This window comes from Siphateles boraxobius, unplaced genomic scaffold (genome assembly GCF_051911475.1).
Source record: "Siphateles boraxobius isolate OS27281-9 unplaced genomic scaffold, OSU_SipBor_1 29, whole genome shotgun sequence".
Classification (NCBI taxonomy): Eukaryota; Metazoa; Chordata; class Actinopteri; order Cypriniformes; family Leuciscidae; genus Siphateles; species Siphateles boraxobius.
The window spans coordinates 3,659,238-3,683,016 of NW_027508908.1; the positions used below are offsets into that span (position 1 = coordinate 3,659,238).

General features: G+C 36.2%; 2 protein-coding genes across 4 annotated transcripts in view; one reads left to right on the forward strand and one right to left on the reverse strand.

Moving 5' to 3' along the window:
* Positions 1-339: 339 nt before the first annotated feature.
* On the reverse strand, positions 340-10,861 carry sgms2a (sphingomyelin synthase 2a). Of its 2 annotated transcripts, none has more exons than XM_077246920.1 (6): positions 10,796-10,861; positions 7,685-8,256; positions 6,414-6,531; positions 5,973-6,126; positions 5,608-5,774; positions 340-1,094 (listed from the first exon to the last, which is right to left on the reverse strand). In XM_077246920.1, the coding sequence occupies exons 2-6, from the start codon at positions 8,119-8,121 to the stop codon at positions 909-911; spliced, it is 1,062 nt and encodes a 353-aa protein (XP_077103035.1). In that variant the 5' UTR covers positions 8,122-8,256; positions 10,796-10,861; the 3' UTR covers positions 340-908. The 2 variants fall into 2 exon arrangements, with proteins under 2 accessions (XP_077103035.1, XP_077103036.1); XM_077246921.1 differs by lacking the exon at positions 10,796-10,861 and adding an exon at positions 9,579-9,936.
* A 1,733-nt stretch (positions 10,862-12,594) lies between these two features.
* gstcd (glutathione S-transferase, C-terminal domain containing) overlaps positions 12,595-23,779 on the forward strand; it is a 62,688-nt gene continuing 51,503 nt past the window's right edge. For both annotated transcript variants that reach the window (XR_013207782.1, XM_077246160.1), the window contains exons 1-4: positions 12,595-12,676; positions 13,038-13,482; positions 19,278-19,703; positions 22,560-22,817. Coding sequence is in view for 1 of the 2 variants with exons in the window: in XM_077246160.1 (XP_077102275.1) it covers positions 13,066-13,482; positions 19,278-19,703; positions 22,560-22,817 (1,101 nt within the window). In the remaining variant the exon portion in view is untranslated. The remainder of the gene's footprint in view (positions 12,677-13,037; positions 13,483-19,277; positions 19,704-22,559; positions 22,818-23,779) is intronic.

Genomic DNA, 23,779 nt, shown 5'->3' on the forward strand with positions numbered 1-23,779 from the left:
AGAGGAAGCAGACAGAGAAGTTTCACAAGAAATGATGGTCTTTATGGGGTTTCACTTCTTTTGCCAAGGAAAATTATATATATATATATATATATATATATATATATATATATATATATATATATATATATATATAAGGAGTCTGTATTTTAACATAATCTCAAATATCAATAATCATGATAAATAAATACCTTTCTTTAGCATCTACAATAACAGTAAAACAAATTAAAAACGAAAAGACAATTATATTTACAGGTTTAAGCATCCCGATTTGCTGCCTCAATGCAATTTTGAAAGGGATAATTGAGTTTTTTTCTGCAACAAGAAGTACACCAGGTGTTAATGTAGACCATTTATTTTCATAAAACGTCTTCATGTTTTTAAGCTAATAAGAAAATAAGCATAAATAAAATAAAATTGAATGCATGCATTTATAATATAAAATAGTGTATAAAATTAATAAAACCGAGTTTAAACTGACAAACATGTTTGTCAACATTATGACAAACATGTTTTAAATAACAATTAAATCCAAGGCGGAAAAAAAGAGGAAATTATGACAACTAAGAAGCATGCACAAACTGTTTTGATAGAGATTTTTTCCAAAAATCCATCATTTTACAAACATAACACGTCCAGTAGGCCATTTAAAATACTTACAAAATTGCTTATTTAAATGAACCAATGAAGAAATATAAATGAATGTAAAAAAAAAAAAAACTTTTAAAATATTATTGAGTTTTACAATTTTTGGTCATCATGAACTGTTTGCCTCTTTGTTTAAAGAGATGTAATTATAAACAATAGCCGAACAGTCTTTGGTCTTTGGTATGGTGTAAACACTGAGATAGCCCAAGGCAAAAACAAAGCATTTCCACGTGGTGGTCGAAGCGTTGTGATGAATCGCATCACTCCTCTCGGCTGCTCTGCACCATGGAATATTTCTTACAGGGGTTCTTCAGGCAGGCAGGGGGCCATGTGATCGGCCAGCAGAAAGAACAGGGCACTTGGGTCTGGATGTTCCTCTCGAAGAAGTTAAACACGGGGTTCCACCAGGTGTGAGTGAGGTAGTTGTTCGGAGAACACTTTAAAGTCTGGTGAAAACAGGAAAATATTATTTCTATTATAATAATTAATGTCATACTAAGGATATATACAAATAATAGAAACAACAGAAAGAACATTTTTATGCATGTTTATGGTTTTCTAAAATCAAAAGTGGCAATGTGAAGGATAAAAGAACTAATTTAAATCTAAAAGATTTCATTTTCATGATGTTTTCATGTTTCGGTGAAGTTGGTTGGTTGCATTGTGATGTTATTTTTTATGAAAGCTTGTTTCCACCACACAAAAAATGAAGGTAATTGCAACTTTTTATCTCATAAACTCAGAATTGTGAGGAAAAAGCCAGAATTGTGCGTCATAAACTCAGAATTGCGAGTCATAAACTCAGAATTGCGAGTCATAAACTCAGAATTGTGAGGAAAAAGCCAGAATTGTGCGTCATAAACTCAGAATTGCGAGTCATAAACTCAGAATTGTGAGGAAAAAGTCCTTATTGCGAATTATAAACAGAATTGCGAGTCATAAACTCAGAATTGCAAGTTACAAAAAAAAGTCAGTATGTCAAGAAAAAAGTTACATTTGTGAGTTATAAACTCAGATTTGTAAGAAAAAAGTCAGAATTGCTCATTTTAAACTCAAAATTGTGAGTTTTAAACAGAATTGCAAGAAATAAAGTCAGAGTTGCGAGAAAATTTCACAATTGTGAGTTATAAACTCAGAAGTCGGTCAAGTCAAGAATTGCTAGGAAAAAGATTTGTGAGATAAAAACTCATAATTGCTAAAAGATAAAAATGTCTTTATTCTTCTTTATTTTTATATTCCGTGGTAGAAAAAATGCTTTCATGTGTTTTAGATCCAAAGCAACTCCATGAAAATCAAAGTTATCATCAAAGGACAGAAGCCCTAAATCAACATCAGGACACAGACATTATTGTGGATGAGATTTCTCCTGTCAGGATACAACAAATCACATTTGCATAAACCTCTCACTGCATTTACATTTATTCAGTGATGATTCTTCTGGCTATAACCCCCACAAATATAATTTCAGAGATATGACAGTTTTGATAACGTAGGTTACTTTGCTTATAACTGAATTAACAAGAGTGATGTGTTTTGATAGTTTAAAAGGATTTTTTCCTGTGTAAAAGATGGAGATTGGCTCAAATCGAATGTGCTGCACTTTACCATCATCAGGGAGTCATTTCTCAAATGCTCGGCCTAATGGATTTTGATATTCTCAGTATACTCTGAGTCATGTAAACACTTTCAGTAAAAGGCTTAGTGCCATTTTGGTGCCTTAGATTTAATGACCCCCAGAATCTAAATCACTAATTGAGCTGCGAGCATCCTTTGGTTTCAGTTGTCTACTTTGGGTTTGTAGTTGTCTATATGAGGCTGGAGGTCAAACCAAAGGTCAAAGAAATCAACAATATGCCAAACAAAACATACCAAGCTATATATGTGAACGAAAACACATTTAAAAAAAAAAACATATTTAGACCCCATGTAATAAAAATGTTGACTTTTATCTTGCATTTCAGCTTTGAGTCAAGCTACACTACCTTTCAAAAGTTTGGGGTCTATGATTGTTTTTTTTAAGAATTTAAAACTTTTATTCAGCAAGGATGCATTGAATTGATCAAAAGTGTCAGTAAAGACTTATATTGTGTCGCGTCTGGACCAATCACTCACAAATTATTCATTATGTTTAATGAATAGTCTGGCAAACTCACTCTCCCAACTAAGATATGTGGCAACTTCCCCTGAAACTAACCCCACTGGCAGAACTCAGTGTCTTGTTACATAGATAAGGATTTTTACGACCTCAAAAAGGAAATTCCTGAAAGATGTGACACTCACTTAATTCTCCTGAGAAGGAGAAATAAACCCTGTTAATCCTATATTATATATATATATATATATATATATATAACCACTTGAGAAATGTATAAACATGTATCTAATTTTCACATCTCATGATTTTCCTTCGGATGTTGTTTTGGCCTATGTTTTCTTGTAAACTCTAATGGGTTAACGTTTCAGACTTTGCATACAAATATGTGTAGCATATTTGGTCTCTATAAACTCCAATCTTCGTTCCCCATTTGTTAATTTACATTACATTTTGCTAACTTTGTGATGCATGGGTATTATAAGAATCTTGAAGATTCTTTTTCTTAAACACCCAATGAAATTACAGATTCAAATGTCCTGCTCTAACACAAAGAGTCGTAAAATTCTCCCTCCAAAGGAAACACTTCTTATTGGCTCACAGACCCCCAGAGGGTGTGACATCTTCATGTTAAAATTCACTGATCACAAGATCAGCTCTCTCTTGCTCCTGCTTCTCGACTGCTGGTTGATGTCTGGGGGGACTCCCCACTGGGGCCCATGGACTTCGGCAGGCTGTGACCACAGCTTGCTATGCCTTCACTCTCCTAACAGAGTCAGACTGTATTTTCTTCATTTCAATTCAGAAGAAAACTACCACTTAACCATCACTGAATGGGCAACCAACCACGCCGACTTCCTCACTCCTTGTTTGCCAGCATGGCCTCTCCGGCCCAGGGCCGGCAGGTCACACAATCTGCATGTGCTCAGCCATGTGCTCATGGAGAGAGAGAGAAAACCTCCAACCAGAGCTGCCCGATGAAACTCACGTATGTCCAGAACGGTTACTTTTCAGGAAGTGAAAAAAACACGGTAATTTCAAAAGCAGTTGAATGTAGCGTTGCATACTTGGTACAGCATCTTTAAATGTAACCATATTCTTGCCAGTGTACATTTGACCAAAATCGAGTTTAAATGGACATACGTGCATATTTTACTGTAACGGTGGTCGATACGATATGTGTTCTTCCGATCATTAATTAGAATGACCAAGTCGCGTTTCATATTGACAGATGAATAGGCTGCGCTCAGTTTATTAAATAGCCTACGTCTCAGTTTATTAAATACGCTCAGTTTATTAAATACGCTAAGTTTATTAAATGTCTCTTGCAAACTATGAAGGGACAATGAATCAATACACTGACATGGCAATGCTAGACTGATACTTTGTTTGCACAGTCCTACCATAATTTTGTGAATATATAATAAACTTGTGAACAGTTGTCAAAAACAAACGCTTGCTGATACTTTACCTCACAGTGTTATTCGGCTATCCAATGCTGAGCTTCCAGAGACGCTTAAGATGAAACTTCACGAGACGGGCGAAATGCCTCCAAAGGGTGGGAGATACGCCGCGTGATTGACAGCGTTGACACCAAATCGATATACGTGAAAATCAGATGACATGATTTCACAACTTTTCATTGGTCATTTAGATAACGTGAAGCATACTGTACGGAAATGAACCTGGACATTCTATCCGTCGAAAAATCTCAAAATCGGCAAAATGGACATACGCGGTTTTCATCAGACAGCGACGACAGAGTCGAACTACCCAGGCAAGTTCATCATCTTCTTCATCCAACGGAGAAGAAAACGATTGCAACTTCAACATTTGACACTCACAGAACCCTCAACGACTTCAATTTCCAACAACTTCAAGAATTGTGTCCACTGCAAGGCCATGCAAGTATCAATTTAAGAAGGTGCTTTCAAAATGATAATATTGATGGTTCTTTTCATAGTTCCATTTCCGGTTTCCAGTTGCATGCTATCACTCACCCTTTTACCTATACATGTATTTATGTATGTATGTGTGTTTAGTTTAGTTATGTTTGTGATTTAGTTAATAAAACTTGTGAATAATATGTATGTGGTTCTGATTCACTGCTTGCAGACAAAGTCTCTTTTACGATTTTGATCTTGTTACATGCTCAAAGCGCTGTACATGCTAAGAAATAATTATTCTTCCATGGCCATGGGAGATACCCCTTTTCTTAGAATAAATGAATAATCAAAAGAGTTCGTTGGACGAACTGATTAATTGATTGTAATATTAAGTTAGCTACATCAAGTTAATACAATTAACTGACTCAAATATTCATAATTAATCATAACCAGTTATTATTGATTATTAATATTTCCCCTCTGAGCTGACTCGTTACAATTGTTATACAAAAGATTTCTATTTCATATAAATGCTGTTTCAACAGCTGCTCTGACACTGAAGACTGGAGTAATGATGCTGAAAATTCAGCTTTGCATCACAGTAATAAATTACATTCTAAAAAATATATTCAAATAAAAACCGTTAGGCCTATTTTAAATTGTAATAATATTGCAAAATCTGACTGAATTTACTGTATTTTTGATCAAATAAATGCAGCCACGGTGAGCCGAAGAGACTTATTTTAAAAGCATTTTAAAAAGCCCCAAACTTTTGAACCGTAGTGTATACGCTAGTGTAAAATATTAACAAAAAATACGGAGGACATAATCTGATGCTTATTTTAATCCCTTTGATATCATACAACACACCTGAATGTCCGCTTTTAAGGGTAAACGCATAACAGAAAGACAACCAAAATCCTTATATAATAAAAGCCCTATTCAAGCATTTCTATTATTTCATATTACTGATATATTTACCTGCAGATTAGCCATAGTGTGATACCAGTAGAACAGTCGTGTAGTGATAAAATATGCCACCACCACGTCCACGCTGTAGTGTTCATGAGCCACCAGGATACACACAACTCCCACAGCAGCCGTTAACCAACACATAAGATGGTACCACCAGAAAGAACGAGGAGAATCTAAAAAAGAAGAAGAAAGAAGCAGCGATGAATCATATCGGGCTGCTGTGCGAATGCTGAACATGCACAAATGAATGGCCAGAAAGTGCCTTTAAAATTTTCTGACAGGCTAAAAACAGAATCTAGGTCTGTAATTAGCAAACAGCCATTGTATTTGTGTGTCAAATATCAAGTCTGGCATCTGAGAAAGTGACATACACTCCTTGAGGAAGAGGTACGTGAGCGTGAGAATGACAGTGTGTCCGCTGTACAGGAAGTCTCCACACAGCAGATGGGAACCAGTGATTGATAATCCTCCGCCAGAGAGCAACTGCAGAACACGCTGCAGCTTGGCTTGCGAATCTCCGTAGAGCTGAATGAAAGGGTCGGGGAAATGCAGGAAAGGAAATTATGAGTGAAGATAATGAATGTTTAAAGATGAGTGGTTTGTTGACATGAATCTTGAAATGAAAAGTCATTCCAAAAACCGATAGTCTGAACTCTTTGGAAAGGCCGTGATATTTGTCTCGAGGAAGCAGAGGATATTACAGACTTAAGAAGCCAAATGCCTTTTCTTCTCTTATAATATCCAGGTATAAGATCCTGAGGGGATCAAGAGAATGAGGAACAGCTGAGATACTGTTTTATATTGACGTTTACCTTTGGGGCGCAGACCATGTGCATGCCAGGCACAGGTAGGGTGGTGACGTACATGGTTATGCATCTATACATGTACAATGTGCCCAGGAGGAAGAAATATCGTCTTCCTACAATAGCCCTATATGGAACAGAAAAAAATAAGTCATCATTGGATAGCCTAGATGATTTTTTTAGATAGTATGTTTGTTTGTTTTTACTGCATGACTTTCCCCCATTCAAAAATGGAACAATCCATAAAATTGTAACCTAATTATTTACATCAGTTAGACTCTTTTCGGCAGGATGGGGGTAAAAAAAAAGTAAATACGTCCATTTTTCATTTGGAAATTTTCATTTTTAAAAATATAATTATGACAATTCATCAAGATCAAAAACAAATTTTTATTTTTATGGGAATGTTAATTTTTAGGAAATTAAAAATGTTAATTTAAAGAATTTAACACACACACACACACACACACACACACACACACACACACACACACATATATATATATATATATAGGTAATTATGTTGACATTTAAAAATGGTAAACCTCATGTAAAGTATTTAGAACAAAAATATTATTTATTCCGGTTACACTTTATTTTGACATTCGAGCACAACATTAGACATTCTACTAACTAAAAGTAACTTTGCAACTACATGTTAACTAGGATTCATTAGAGTATTAGTACACTGTAGTAGACTGTTAGGTTAGAGTTCAGCTTAGTAGAATAAGTTGACATGTAGTTGCAAAGTTACTTATAGTCAGTAGAATTTAAAATGGCAATTAATAATAATAATTATTATTATTAAGTAGAATGTCTGTTCGGGAGCATCAAAATAAACTGTTAGCAGATCTAACTCTTAAACTAACAGTTTACTAATACTCTAATGAGTGTTAGTTGACATGTAGTTGCAAAGTTACTTATAGTTAGTATAATATCTTAAGTGGACCATCAAAATAAAGTGTTAGTTATAGTATGAAATAGTTTTTGAAGGTTAAGGTCCTTTTACTACTGACCATATAAAAACTTTTTAAAGAGTGTCAAGTCCTATATTATACTCTTTTTTTGTGGAAAGTGCTTGGTTATGATATCTATGAAATTGATTTCCTCAATGCAATATTAATTTGCATAACTGCCCTCAAGTTTCACATTTAATTCTCCCTGCTCTACAACATCTTAAACATAACCCTAACAAACCATTAAATGCCAGAGTAATCTAATAGAGCAGATCAATAGACTACAATGTCATCATCAGTATAATGTTGAGTGATGCCTCTTACTTGTATCTGTGAAAGAGCAACTGAATGGACCATACAGACACCAGAACCATTCCGTTGACCTCGGTCACAGTAAACGCCCACTGCACGCGGTCTATATAGTCAAAGAACTTATCCGGCAGGGGTGGGCTGTCCTCCTTGGGTGGTACTCTCTCATGAACCACCGTGATCATAACCGTGGTCAAAACCAGGTTCAAAATGGCATAAAACAAAGCGATGAACGTCTTCCACCATTCTGACGGCAATCGGTTGACCTTTCCTTCAGGCACAGAAATTTTGACATAGTCTCGGTGTCTGACCAGTCCTTTCCTCAAGCCGTTCCGCTTCGCGTCTTCAGCAGTGTGGCTGTGGACGGGGCAAGATGTGCCAGGGGATAGAGCTCCATCTGTTCTGGAAGTGTCTGCGGGGTCCTTGTTTCCTTGGTGGTCTTCTGATGCCATGAGTGCCCACAACTACCCACTAACAACTGACTTCCTGCCAAGACACTCTCCTGTAAGGCACTGACGCTTCCTCTCCTCCGCAGTGATAATGAAAGGCCTCTGTCTTCAGCTCTCAAATGATGTGGCAGGAACAGTCTTTTGAAAAAAGAAAACAGAAGTGCGTTAAATGGACACGAAGTACATTGTACACATATGAAACATTAAAAGTGTTGCATCATCTAACATGTACATTAATAATCAATAGAGGCTATTTTTGACCATGAAGATCACAGACCAAACACTTACCCTAAAAGCAAAACTAATGTACTTAATTGACATGATTCTTCAGAAATTCAACAAAAGATTATAGAAAAAAGAAAATATTATGTACATATTTATACTTTTATTCAGTAAGGACACATTCAATTGAATTGAAAGTTCACTAGATTTCTGAATCAAATAAATGCTCTTCTTTTTAGCTTTCTATTCATCAAAAAATTAAAAACAGTTTCAACATTAATATTAAGCAGCTCAACTGTTTTCAACATTGATATTAATAAGAAATGTTCCCTGAGCATCAAAGCATCATATCAGAATGATTTCTGAAGGATCATGTGAATGGAGTAATGATGCTGAAAATTCAGCTTTGATAACAGGAATTGATTACATTAAGTTGTAATGATATTTCATGTTATTACTCTTTTTATGTATTTTTGATTAAATAAATGCTGTTTAAAAATGTAAAAACTGAACGCACACACACACACACACACACACACTAAAAATGACTAAATATTAACAGTTTTATTATATGATTAATTAGAGGATTAGTTATTTACCTTCTATTTGTACACTCACAAAGTTGATGCACTGATGCACTTTAATTTTTCTGTAAGTCTAGAAATCTTTCATCTATGCTGTATGAAACATCTTCGGACCCTCTGTTATGTGTGCATTGTAACCAAATAAAGCAAAGTATATAATGTAAAAGCTGAAACATCAGACACAACTGCAAACTGCCCTCTAGAGAAAAGTCTCAACCCAGAAACAAGAGCATCTCAGGAATGGCCCTTTCTATTAATCTGAAAGCTTTCAGGTCTGAGAACATATCTGCTCCATCACACCCAAAAGTGCATCTCCAAAACCATCATTACGACGACATTCAATATTTATAAACAACAAACAGGGCTTCAAAGAAAGACGCAGGAAGAATGATGGATTGTGCGAATCACTCAACACGAAGGCATCGATTTCCTCCAAATCAATTTAGGCTGTATTGTAATTGCATTGGAAATGAGTTCTTATTACAAATCTGCAATATTTGTCCACAGTACAGCAACAAGAGAAAAACACCCATCATCATATCTAATAACTCTCGTACAACTACATTATGTGAATGCAAAAATAACTAAATCACAGATCAAAACAAACGAAGAGTTTATCCTATAGCTATATTTCTCTCATTCAGAATCACTTGCCTGTTGTTTCCCGCAGCTCGACACTCCTCCTCTGACAATCTCTCTCAAACTCAAACTCATGTTCAGAGGGGCATGTTTTCCCAGTCTCCACCCTGCGCTCTAATAGTGATGCTTGTGGTGGAGACCTGGCAGGGGAAAATCTCTTCCACATGCTCCCAGAGACAGTAAATGTATGTCTTGGCTCCGCGTGCTATTTCCAGCCCTGACTCCTGCCTCCAGCCTCCAGACCAAGGCTGTATTTTACTCGAAGGGAGCAGCGCTGCCCGGTCTCAAACAAATTGGTAATGATATGTTTCCGAGGCCTGTTGAGCTCTTTCCCCTCCCGGCTCGCGCGGAGGTTCAATTCAGCATCAAAGGGAAGGACGGAAAAAGCTGAAGAGACCCCGCCTCACACTTAAAAAGATGAGAGAGAAAAAAGCTTTTCTTCTCGTGTGCTGACTCTGAGTTGATTAAATTACCTCTTTCAGGCACACTCATGCACTTGTGTTTTTGAACTTGCGTACTTTACGGAATTTGAGCGGCTTGTGATCAAGGATTCGACACTTGTTGTCTGTGTCGTTTGCATAAAAGCATCTGCTTCATTAATAATGTAAATGCACATATGAATAGGCCTACTAACCGACACTTCCTGGAATATGTTTTGGATGTGGATTCAAAACCAACCTTTAGATATTACCGTTTTAATTTTAACATTGTGTTATTACATTGTTAAAAGTTGCAGTTTGAGTTATTTCTACACTGCGAATTACAAATAAATTAAATTAAACAATGATTATTCGAGCATGTTTTACAACAATATCACGTTGTAATCTATCTTCAGAATGTCATGTTTAATTCAGTGTAACTTGCTGTTTCTTTGTAATTATGGCTGAAATTTACAAGCAGTTTCTGACTAAAAATTGTTTCTATAGCAAATGTTTTTCAGTGTGCCTGCTGGCCCTTAACAATGTCTTTAGTTGACGTTTTCTAATATATTCAGTGATATTTTGACTTGTGTATATATATATATATATATACACACATTATATATTTACAAACTTTTATGTTAGATGTGATTAATCTATTTGACAGCACTAGTTCTCACTATTTGAAATACGTACTAGGGTTGGTTTAACAGACATCACCTCTTTGAGATGTTTTAACTGTTATAGTGAAACCAACATGTGTCTGTAACCATACAATTATGTTCAGATGTAAATTATGAACTATATACACACCCTTTGAAGGTTTATGGGATGCCTCCTTGGCTGGGTTTAAACCACTGTGCCTCTCCCAAGTGAATTAGCTGGATGAGAGAGGATGGTTGCAATGTAATGATCTGAGTTATTACGTCCTACAAAGAGTGCATATTTGTAGTGTTCAGCAGGTTTCCAAATTTAGATTGTGTTCATTTAATTGGACTGTCAACTGAACATTATGCAACCTGAGAAAGTTCAAATAATCTCAGAATACCATCAAAAAGATCTAAACAGGATTATAGAAATTCCATTAAAGTTTATAGTTCACCCAAAAATAAAAAATCTCATCGTTTACTCACCCTCAAAGTTAATCCACACCTGTATTAATGTCTTTCTTCTGTTCACAAAATAATATATTTTGGGATGCCAGTAACCAAAAAGCTGTGAGACACAATTGACTTCCACATTATGAAATATACTATTGAAGTCAATGGGGCCCATCAACTTTTTGGTCCCAACATTTTTCAAAATATCTTCTTTTGTGTTCAGCAGAAGAAAGAAACTCATACATGTTTGGAACAACTTGAGGGTGAGTAGGCCCTAAGTGATGATAATTTTTTTTTTTTTTGTATGAACCATCCCTTAAGGCTCACAATTATATCAGAATTCCAGCTGCCCTTTCTCTTTTAATCCAAAACCGAATATCATAGTAATGTCAGCATCAAATTAGATGTCATGTCATAAACGGTCAGGTTTATCCTATAACTCATTTCACATAACGTATTAAAGAAGGAACATAGCTTTTTCATGTTTAGTGGGCATCTCTTCCTCTGCTGTGTTTGTTTATCATCTCTCGCTCTCAACGCCCTTCACCGTGACCTTTTTCTTTATTTAAAGCGAGACTGATTTTAGGAGATCAAAGAAATCTGTGTGAAAATGCTGCGTTGGCTGAGGTAAAAGACCTTCGTGAAGTTGGCCCCCCACCCAACCCAAAACGTCGTCAAAATATGCTCAATCGTTTGTGTTGGTTTGTGCTGTAAAAAGTTTCGTTTGTGCTGCTTCGGTTTTGTAGATATTAAAATAATATTTTTAGGTTATTCTGGGGTCAAAACACCTGACGTAATTTTGGACCTGATTCGTTAAACTAACATCGATTCCATTCTACATGAAGGTGTTACTCGTTTACTTACTAGTTTATAGACTACTCTTTGCAGTTGTTTTTTCAAGTACATCAGGAAAAAGAAAAGCTAGATTTTAAACTAGATTGATTGCAAGATTACAAGTCAAAACATTTTTCAAAATGTTAGTCGCGCTGCGCTGGCTTGAGGAGGTAACCATAGCAACAACCTGCTGTCCATTGTCCACGATTACTTTGAAAAACAGGAACAGTATTTATTTTTGTATCATTCAAAAGAAGTCTGAAAAAAAAATGATTCATTTATTCTCCTACAAATTAAACGCACAACGTATGTATACAAATAATTAAAATAAAATAAAAACACTTCTCGATATACTAGTTTTGAATTGATAATTAAACATAGTTTTGTGCAGCATACTTTAAACTTTACTTTATGAAGTCACTACTAAATAAAAATCACATAATTGATGGTTTCCATCTTCCCCTATTTAAATATAATTACTGGAATAACGCCGCTATTGGCATTCACTCACTGTTAAAACCTCATTATATGAGAAAAAAGCGATTTCAACGTTGTTTTCAGCGTTACATGTTAATTTTCTTTGATTATAAACATCATAAAACAAGTAATGTAATATAATCGAATTGAATTCGACCATCAACTTCCCCAAGCGTTGATGGAACTGGAGCGCGATTGTCGGTTTATAGTCGGACTATTTTTAATGTGACACAAACAGTTGCACATGTGTTGCCTAGTGGTTGTTTTGCTCATTTCAAACACTGTGAGTAGGTTCACTTCACATTCTTTCTTCATTTATTTTTTACCTGATTGTACTTTGTAATGTCGCGACGCCACGGAAAACGCAGTCAGATAGCAATCTTACATAGTGACTAGTGACATGTTTTGATGTGCTAAACTTAAACATTTATGTGTATTATTTATTGCACATAATATACAATTCATGCTGCATAGGAGTTTTTTATTTATTTATTTTTAGTTATAGAACACGTTATTTATAACTGCATCTCTTTAAAACTGTTCCAGACATTCACTCTCATATTTAAGTCTTTCACTGGCATTATGCTGCTAAAACATTAATTTGAAACATTTTTAATGAGTCCATCCCTTTATTTCTATTGCAGATTTTTAGCCCTCCACTAGACAGTCAGAATGAAGCAAACTGAGGCACAAACAGACAGAGAGAGCCTTTATCTGGAAGTGTCCAGTGTGAACGGAGCCGTGTCTCTCCCCCTGCACTCCTCTATCGTCCTCTTCCTCCTCTCCTACACAGAGTGCTCATCTTTCCACGTCTACCTGGTCACAGATCAAGCAGACATCCTGCCGTCCCTGTCAGGGCTGGTGCCCGGGGGTCTCGCTGTGTCTGAGGTGAGGAGGGACGAGCTGCCACGGCTGGTTAAGATGTGTCGTCTCCCTGCTGCGCTGGAGCCTGATGTTTGCTTTTGCAGAGCTGGCCTAGCTGTCGTACTGAGACACATAATTCAGAGCGCATGCCAGCTGATGCCAAGCCGTAGGGATGTGGCGTCCCTCTTGGGCTTCAAGAACACCTGTCTCAAGGCTTGTGCTGAGGTGAGATTACGATTTCAAAAGTGCTTAAAATCCCATTGGATAGTCATAACAGGGCTTAAAACTAACTTTTTGCCACACCTGCCAATGGCCGGTGACTTGTGAAAATGTACTGGCCATAAATATTTTCTACCGTCTATTAAACCGTTTTTGCAAAAACAAGCAGTGATGACACCAATATTTTAGATACCAGGGAAAATTCTCTATTCCAATTTCGATACCACAGCTAAAACTACTAGCCTACTAATATAAATAAAATAAAGTATTAAAGACAAGTAAACAGTAACAATCAAATTACAAGCAAAAGCACAAATAAATACAATATAACAAAGACACAAATAAAATAAACTGCTTTTCAGGTTTTTCATGTAGGTCTGACAGTAGTTTTCAGGTACAGAAATGTAAGTAACACTGCGTAGTCTTCACTGTATACATTTAAAAATCCTTATTAATTAATCTTTTTTAAAGTTAAAAAAGTTATTCAGTCAAGAGCAGTGAGTGATTTTCTTTCTTTGTCCTTTGTTGTTTGATTAACATTAAAAACAGCAGGATTATTAGGCTGCTGTCACTTTAAGAGCAAATGCACAGACCTAGTATACTGATACTGTACACGTGTTTACTTTCTCAACTGTTTGCGTTCACTTAAGGCCACGTCCACACGAAGCCAGAGCTTTCCCTATCCGATTTTTTTTTTCCTCGTTCTAAAAAACAATTTCCGTAAACACGGAGCCGTCTCAAGAAAAATCTCTGTGTACACACGAAACCACTGAAACCGATGTAGTATACATGCCAGACCAGTATGAGGCGCTGTATTTCTGACACAGATACACTAAAAACAGAGAAGAAGACTTGCGCATAAACCTTGCGCGCTGTATACAATAATATTAGGAACACTAGCTTCTTTTTTTTCTTTCTTTTTAACCAAGAACTTTATTGAACAATGTGAAAAACCATAAATGGCCTGGTAAAAAATAGGAAATGAGTCACGATATTCGATTAGTTAGCAGTAGGGCTGCAACTAACGATTATTTTGATAATCGATTAATAGGACGATTATTTTTTCGATTAATCGATTAATCGGATAGAAATTAAATTAGATTTTTTTTTTATTATAACTAAATAAAACCGTAAATTAGGGTATTTATGTGTAAAAGTGTACTTTAAAAAGTGCAAAAGCCACACATTGAGTTTTACTAATATCAATATTTGCATTGTTTTTAATGATAATTGCTGATGGCAAGTTGACAAACATGATTATTGTTAAAAAATGATATCCAACATATTATGTTTTAACACAATTTTTGTTAAAACAAATTTACACAGACATGTTGTTCAGATGTAAATATCTGAACTAAAAACAAACTAAAAACATCTAAAATATATAATTCATTTAATTTTTATTTAAAATGAATTATATATAAGGAATATAAGGATAAAGAATATAATATATATTATATATAATATATAAAAGAATAATATAAGGATAAATTGATTAAATAAATATAGAAAGACTGAAAACAATTGTGTGAATGTAGAGCCGCAGTAGATCGCGTTTGAAAAACAATTAAAACTTAGTAGACAAATGCTATAAAAAGAGAACGGAATGGAGGTAACGTTACCCAGCAAGCTAACAGGCTTGAGTAAAGGACAGGAGAAATTATGCATTAGTGCACAAGCATTCGCTGAAAACCACTGAGTACAGTGACTAAAAAACAATATTTTACTGCTGCTGTTATTAACTGCCTTTATATTTAGTGCTTCGCTTTGTAAAGACCGTTTTAATTTAACCTATTTCTGCGGTAGCGCTATTTTAATCCATCACTTACGTTGCGAGCGAACTGATTGCGCAACCTGATGCTCGAGACAAAATACAGACATCCCAAGATCCCGGAAGTCCCGGGAGTCTCCCGCATATTGATTGCGGCTCCCTGATGCCCGCAAATTAGTTCAAACTCCCGAAATCTAGAGCGCGCAAGCAAGAGCGCACATGCGAGACAGAAGAGACTGCTCCAAACCGTGTAGCGCGCGCGCTCGGCAGAGCGCCTGAGGGAGAGAGACCTTGCGTGTGTGTGCGTACCAGTAAACGCTCCCCGTGACGTAAGCAGACCAACTAATCGATAATGACATTCGTTGACAACGATTTTCATAATCGATTATAATCGATTTTATCGATTAGTTGTTGCAGCCCTAGTTAGCAGACGCATAAAGCTTGCCACAAAGAACCGGTAAACAGCCTAATCATTATGAATGTGTCAAATTTAGCAAGGAGACATTTTAATTGTTTATTAATATACTAGTGTTTTCTGTGATGATGCTGACTCGCCACCTTCGCAGTATTGTGAAGGTGCCTATAGAGATAAATGCACACTTCATACGGATTATAGGCCTAAGAGAGTTGTCTGTTTCTTTTCGTTTTGAATTGTTTTGTTTAAAAGTAGACATTTCAAGCTTAGATATATTTCTGAGTTTCTGTTCATTTATGAGACAAGCTCCAGTTCACGTGCGATGCAAGTTATATCGCATCGGCGCCTCCATGTCCTGATTATAGGCTATTGTCTGCTATATTTGCTTCTTATTTATTAAATCCAGGCAATTGGTTGAAGAAACATTGATTAAAATTAAGAAAGGCTTTATATGAAACAAAGCTTAATGAAGTGGTCAAAATGATGTCTCGATATTGCGCATCTTATGATTAGGCTACTCACGCTGTTCACTTTTCATATAATCAACATATATGAAATGGAAAAAATAACATATTTAAACATAAATATGAAACTAACTTTTCTTTAATGGCTACAACATGTAGGCCTACAGTACAGATAAATTTAATGTCGGAGCGAACGCCGTGTCACTGGTGAGCATGAGGGAAAGAGGTGCGTTTTTTAATAATCAAATAATTCCCAGCGATCGTCGAATATTATTTTTGCTTGAAATTCCCATCCCTACAAAATACGAAATGTCTTAATCAGACAAAATAGCCTACAAGCATCATAGCATAAGAAAGAAATATAAACAAATAAAGAAATAAAATAAAAATACATTAAACTAGGCCTTAATAATAAATAAAGAAATAAAAGAGGCTCAGTAGCTTCTTAAGCATGAACTCAAGCAAGTAGTCGCAGTTGTTGTTGATGTTAGGGTACTGATTTAGCGTGTCTGACTAGTCGACACACATGGGGTGATGATGACATCATCGTTTCACAAAATATACGGATTGGCCGTACACACGAAGACGCAAGGGTGTCGTTTTCAAATTTATCCACCCTGGGACCCGGTTTCAAAAATAGCGGTTTCAGTCTCCCAAAACGCCGGATCCGTCTGGACGAAACGCCGATCCGATAAAATGTTTTGTACGTATACAGCTAAACGCGTCTCCGTGTGGACAGGGCCTAAGACATTACCAACTATGTTCACTAGAATTCTCACAATTTTTTGCCATGAATTTGTGTAAAAAAATGTCTGCATCTTCTTGCGCTTGAATATTAAAATTGTCAAGGCTTAAACTTTTGTGACGATGCAGTGCTAACTGTCCCGAGGGTCATTCACGTTTGTTCACGTTCATGTTCACGTTCATGCATCGTTAGAATTCATAAAAATGTTTCCGGGAATGACATCGTTTCATATACTCGGCAACACAGATTTTTATGCATTTGGCGCTTTTGGCGCTTGGCGAGTGTTAATTTTAGGCCTTATAAGTGTGAACTAATCTGAGTGAACTAGCTGTGGGGTGACAAGCATGTTGACATGTTTTGACAGGCACGATCACTTAAATTTTGGAGGTCAACATCACAGAATCTCACATTCAGATGTTGATATTTGAGCTTAATGCTTTCAGATAGTAGCTATAAGGCATAACAGAGCAAAAACAAGCTTGGGTTGCTCCCCTGATTCTTTTTTTTGCTGTCTTTAGAGCCTTGGGCTGTCACCGGGACAGGTGTGATGTCTCAAAACACCCGTTTCAGACATGTCTGTCAGATACTAGCGACATTTGGTTTTTAAAACTGTCACCCCCCTTTTTGAGAATGAACATTAAAATGCATTATTCAAACTTAAATGGCTGTAATTCAGGAATGCTTTGGAATATAGACATATGTTTGGTCTTGTTTTAAAGACAACACGCAGCAGATTATTTCTGAAGTGAAAGCACTTCAAAAAATGAGAGTATGTAAAAGTTATGGAAGTTTAAATTTACAGTAAATCCAATATACTGTACATTTTTACTTTTATATAAAATATATATATTACAAAATATTTTTTACTATAAAATTACTATAAAATCAAAGCCATATATCTAACCGAGTTGTGTTCCAAATTTGAAGTTGATATCACAAAAATTTAAGTTGCCATGAGATTTTGTTTCGGCGTAATACCAAAAACTGCCACCGGGTGACATACATTCCATTGAATTCAATTGTATGCATTCTGCTGTTTACAAATTAATAAATTTCTGTCCAAATATCACTTCTGTCACAAAATATGGAACCTTGAGACTCAGACCTTTCTGACAATATGTGTCAAGATTAGAAAAGGTTTTGATCACAAATTATGAAACATGACACCCAAAAGGGGAGGGGCCATAAAATAATTTAGAGTTCCGTTTCTATGGTAACGCCATGGCCAATTTCAAAACGGTTTCACGGGATGAATTCTGAGTTTGTAAGCTTTCAAATGATACCTAATTTATGATAACTACTAAAATATGTGATTTAATAAAAAAGGCGATGGAAAAGATATTATATTTTAGAGGATAATATATATATTTACTTTTTATAATTTTTAATTGACAAATACTAGATTATATGTTTTATTATGGACTTTTAGCATGCAAACCAAAGTTTCAATTATTAAAATTGTGTGCGTCGACTTTTTGTGACAAAGGTCAGAACTCCTGTTATGATGTCGATTTTTTTGAGGTCCACTCTGGTCATAAATTCATCTATTACTGTTCCTACATCATTTGTAACAAAAAACAGTGCTAAAATATCTATTTAGGAGTCTAAGACCTTTCCAACGATATACAGTTTGTCATGATTAGATTAGGATTTAATTGTAATATAGTGATTAGTGAAGTAAACTTAGGCGTCCTGCTAGCGGGACGGTGACAGCTAAGGAACAGCTTTCATTTTTTGGGAAGATTTTGTTGTGTGTCAGTCAACCTACTACAATTATAAAAATGTACGTCATGGGTCTTATTGGATGTTGTGGATGACAAATAACTGTTAAAATATAGTATATTACACTTAAAATGACTAAAACCTACACTTTTAGTCTAAAGTTTGGAACACTTAAGATTTTTTTTATGTTTTTGAAAGAAGTCTCTTATGCTAACCAGGGCTGCATTTATTTAATCAAAATACAGTTAAAACTGTGAAATATTATTACAATTTAAAATCTCTGTTTTCCTTGAATATATTATAAAATCAAATCCTGTGATGCAAAGCTGAATTTTCAGCATCATTACTCCAGTCTTCAGTGTCACATGATCCTTCGGAAATCATTTCAATCATTCGACAGCATTAGTTGAAATACAAATAATACACTGTGAATAATACACATCCTTGTTTACTGTTTCGGCTTGTTTTAAGAATTATATCAATTGCCCAGCACTAATTTTATTGGCTATCGACCATGACATAAAAATAATGATCAGCTTTTCAGTATTGGCCACAATTTCAGAATCAGTGCCTTCCTAGTTTGCCTAATTACATGAAACTCTGGACAACCATCCAAATAAGTCGTGGATCGTGCTTCACATTTATCAGTTATTAAATGATTTCTGACTGTCATTTGCTCCTCAGGTGAGTCAGTGGACCAGACTGTGTGAGCTGGACATTCCCTCTGCTGTGGAGGAACACTTACGAAATCCTGAAGACCAGATGTGTCGACTTCCTGCTGCGATCCTGAACTTGGAGAAGAGGTTAGGGGAACCCGTCAAGGTCCACAATGACGACAAGATTCGCAGACAGAAGCTACGGCAGCAGAAGAAGAGTGATTCTCAACGAAAAGGCCCCAGCACGGAGAGTGAATCCCACCCGGGAGTTGAGCTCAGTGCCGCTCTGGCGAAGCTCTCTGCGGTCGCGGTTCCTTCTCCCTCCACCAGAGAGAGCTCTGACATCAGGAAAGTCAAGAGCACAGCCCTTCCAGAGCTGGAGCATGTGTTTGCAGAAGGGCTGTATTTCACCCTCACTGATGTCGTCCTGCTGCCCTGCATCCGTCGATACCTGGTAAAACAAACAAATCGAAAACCGTTTTTATCTCATTACGTGTAAATCACTATTCCTCACAAACAGAGCCATTCATTCATTTGTTTTTGCAGTAGAGTAGACCTTTGAGGCTCACAGGTGCTTTCAAGTTATATCAAACACCGAAGGCTCCAGTGACTCTGACTTCTCCTACTTCAAGGTGATTTTCTCAGTCCTGCATTAAATAAAGCCGGTAGTTTCTATTTCAATTGGGACTGTGAATTAGATTCATTGCAGTGTGATGTCCCTGAACTCTTTCACTCTCAGAGCTTGACACAGTCTGACGCCAGCATTTGCTAGACTATTACTCATCAGTGGCATTTGGTTTATAGAGGCCTGTTCACAACATGAAGTGTAACTATGCACTTTTAAAAATAACGGTTCTTTATTGGCGTCGACGGTTCCATGAAGAACCTTCAAAATCCATGGAATCTTTCCATTCCACAAAAGGATCTTCATAGTGGAATTTAGTTTTCTCGATTATTAAAATGTTCTTTAAACTAAGAAAAAGTTATTTTAAGAACTGTTCACTGTTCTTTAGGGAACCTAAAATGGTTCTTCTATGGCATCCCTCCCTCACCACCTTTATTTTTAATGGTCTGTTAGATAAACAGTGCGTTAGCATCTGTTGGAGGTGTGCACACTAATAAAATAAAGTGCTAGATGACATTACTGCAGTTATGTTTTATGCCGCATTAAGTGCTCAAGCTCTTTAAGATCTGTTCCTACCAGGAACAATAATAATGACTATGAAGTTTTTACAATCGTTCTCATTCTGTGCGAATAGAAAGTCCACACCACAGCTACAACTATAACAATTCAGAGTGATTTTTTTTATATGGCTGGTGACATTGACAACCAATCAGAATCCATCCTTGCAGACTCTTGGTTTGGTTGGAGGTGATAAAGTTAAATGAATAGAGTGCAACAGTTCTGGAAGTAAAAATCCCATTAATTTTCTCTTGATTTGTTTTTGAATCTTTAAAGACAGACCTACTCTTAGTCACAAGGTTATTGATTAATGGTATATGCTTGAAGTCGTCAGTCGTCACATGAGTTCAACTTATTTTTTAAATAATCATGTTTGACAGTGGAATTTCTGGTGAAAAATTGCATTACCCATGATTCTCTCCACCAATCAGGGAATCGAAAGCCACAAATGGTGTTGATTCAGCTTAACTTGGAATCTGTAACATTCCTTTAATGAATAAAATCAAGCTTATTTTAAATGTTATTAACTATTTTTCATTATTTAAATTTGAATTAGTGATGGACAAGGATGATACCTCAATGTAGCTACTCCTCCACACAAAAAAACTAACTTCGCAGTGATATCTAGGGAGCAGAATATCATAGAGACCCTGCTGTGTTTTTGCAGTGAAGTTTGTGTACGTCTGTCATCCCTTTCTCTTTCTCTCTCGCTCTTTTCTTTCTCCTCTGATCATTGTTCATTCTTCTCTCTCTCTGCTCCTGTCATTCTCTCGCTCTCGGCTCTCTGTGGTCAGCGGCGCATCGGTGCCTCCTAGTTTCACACTCCGTCTAGCATGTCTCCCTCCTTCTGTCCTCCTCATCCCTTTCTCCCGTCTTTCCTCCGCGGCGCGATGATAGCTGGAGCTGATCTCGGTTCAGTTGACACAGCACTCTGATGGGTTACTTAAGTCACAGCATCTCGCTGTCAGTGTGCATTTTTTAATATGCATTTACGCTGTTTTCCAAAATTCCTCGGACACACAGAGCCTCCACTGTCTCGCCTGTTTGCCATAACGATTGCACATTTTTTATTAAATGTGACCTCAGTTTTTACTCTTAAACGTTGATAAATGGCTTTTGTGTTGTTTTTCAATGTCAAGATTCATCAGGCTCAAATTATAAAAGAATGATTGGGAGGGAGCATGAAGAATCTTGTTTTGTTTTGTTGTTGTTTCCATCAAGAGGTTCATGAAAAGCCACACACTCCAGCAATTATGGTTAGAAGAACTGTTGCCAAATATATAACATGCTAGAAACATCATAATCACTGCAATAATTATCCAATTACAGACATTTGCCTATTTAAATCCAAACAGCAACTTTTTTTTTGGCTGTGCAGTGTATCTGGGGAATGTAATATATTTATATATATATATATATATATATATAGAAACCAACCAACAATACAATAGTGCAACAATATGCAAGTGAATATGTATCTGTGTTTGAGTTATATATGTGTATATATTTGTATGTGTAAATATTTAGATATCTATATATTGAATTTTTAGACCAATTCACAAAAAATTATGGTAACATTATTTTACAATGACAATTAGGCATATTTTAGTAAATGTTTTAGTAAATGAATTTTTAGTAAATGTAAGCTGGAATAAAATATATAGTTTATATATATTTTATTCCAGCTTATATTTACTTTACTTAAGTCAAACAAATACTACCATGATGTATAAATATTTAGATAATTTAAATAATTTTCAATAATATCCTTTTTCTTTTGCACTGCAATAAAGAGAATACGTTGGGAAAATGTGCTTGATAGTCATACAAAAAAGTTTAGAAAACTGAAACGGTCTAAATATGCTGTGTATATAAATGTATATATATTGTGTGTGTGTATATATATACTGTATATATATATATATATATATATGTATGTGTGTGTATATATATATATATATATATATATATATATATATATATATATATATATATATAAATGGTAATATATAATTTTATGAATGCAATTTTTTTTCATATATAAATTTTATTCACAGACATATAAGGCATATGAGATGTGAGGTTATGAACATTATACGTATCGTGTCTTTGATTAAACCATTCTAGATCTCCATCCAAAAGCACACCCCCTCCACCCTGTCCCATCTGCCCTTGCTGCTGAGATGGTACCAGCGTGTGCAGGAGCTCCCCAGCGTACTTAGGGCTGCAAAGGATTGTGGGATGGCCCTCTTCAGTCCCAGCTCGGTCGACCCTTGCCCTCTTCAGCCGGAGGCCCCACGATCCAGTGAAGCAGAGCAGGACGGCCCCAAACCTAAGCAAGAGCCCTTCGTCGGGGGCCCGAGGCCAACTCTCACCAAACTGCAAGTAATTGAATTTCACTCGCTCTCTTTTTCTCGCTCTCTTGCTCTTTTATTTTATTCTCCTCGTTTCTCTTTCCCTAACTCTTCCCTCGCACAGAAGGAGATTACACATGCCACGCACAGAAGCGCTTCTCTTTGCCACTTCACTAAACCTGTCAGAGGCGAACTCACATAATCCCTAAACAGCGATCTGCTCTCAATACGTTCAGTGCTGTGCTCTCGTCCCTTTACGGCAGCCCTGTGTGCCACTGCGGGCCTGAACCGTGATGATAAAGGATTTATGCACTCCAGCGAGGCAGAACAGCAGCCGTACTGACTCGCTCTTAACTGATGGGACTCCCTGCCACTTGATACTTTAAGGAGGCTGGTATTACGTGGCTGTCTGACTTCGACAAGCACTGCGAGTTCTTACAGCTGTTAGTCTGACATTCATTAGTTGTGGTAAAGACTGTGTAGAGGGAAATAACAGAGAAACTTAAATATACAATGAAATCCTAATCCATAAATCAAAGAAACATTCATGAGAAGCATTGTGACTAACCTAATGTTAAAGCCAGTGGTTCCCAAACTTTTTAGAGGAAAAAATACTTTTTACCCCTGAGGAATTTAACATCTTTCTACGTACACCCTGTCTTCCACTTAGACTGCAGTGACACCTTTTCTATTTAAGTAGTTCATTTTTTAAAAAAACTTTTGCTGATAATTTACTCACCCTCATGTCATCCAAGATGTCCATGTCTTTCGAAAAAAAGACTCATTCAAAATGAACAAATCTTTTTTCGAGTCATTTCGTTCATTCAGCGAACGAAATGACTTGAAAAAAGATTTGTTCATTTTGATGAACGAGTTCGAGCAGGAGAGTCACGAAGGTGCATCACAGAACAGAGCAAGGCAAGCATTTGTGCTTATAAAACTTAAACTTTTTTATTTATTTTTGAAATGACCGATCGTTTCGCAAGATAAGAC

Bases quoted from the DNA above. Each gene is read 5' to 3' on its own strand.
- sgms2a (XM_077246920.1), bottom strand. From the start codon at position 8,121: ATGGCATCAGAAGACCACCAAGGAAACAAGGACCCCGCAGACACTTCC. The intron at 6,127-6,413 runs GTAAACGTCAAT...CCTTTCATTCAG, and splicing joins ACATGGTCTGCGCCCCAAAG to CTCTACGGAGATTCGCAAGC. The intron at 5,775-5,972 runs GTATGTCACTTT...CTTCTTTTTTAG, and splicing joins GTACCTCTTCCTCAAGGAGT to ATTCTCCTCGTTCTTTCTGG.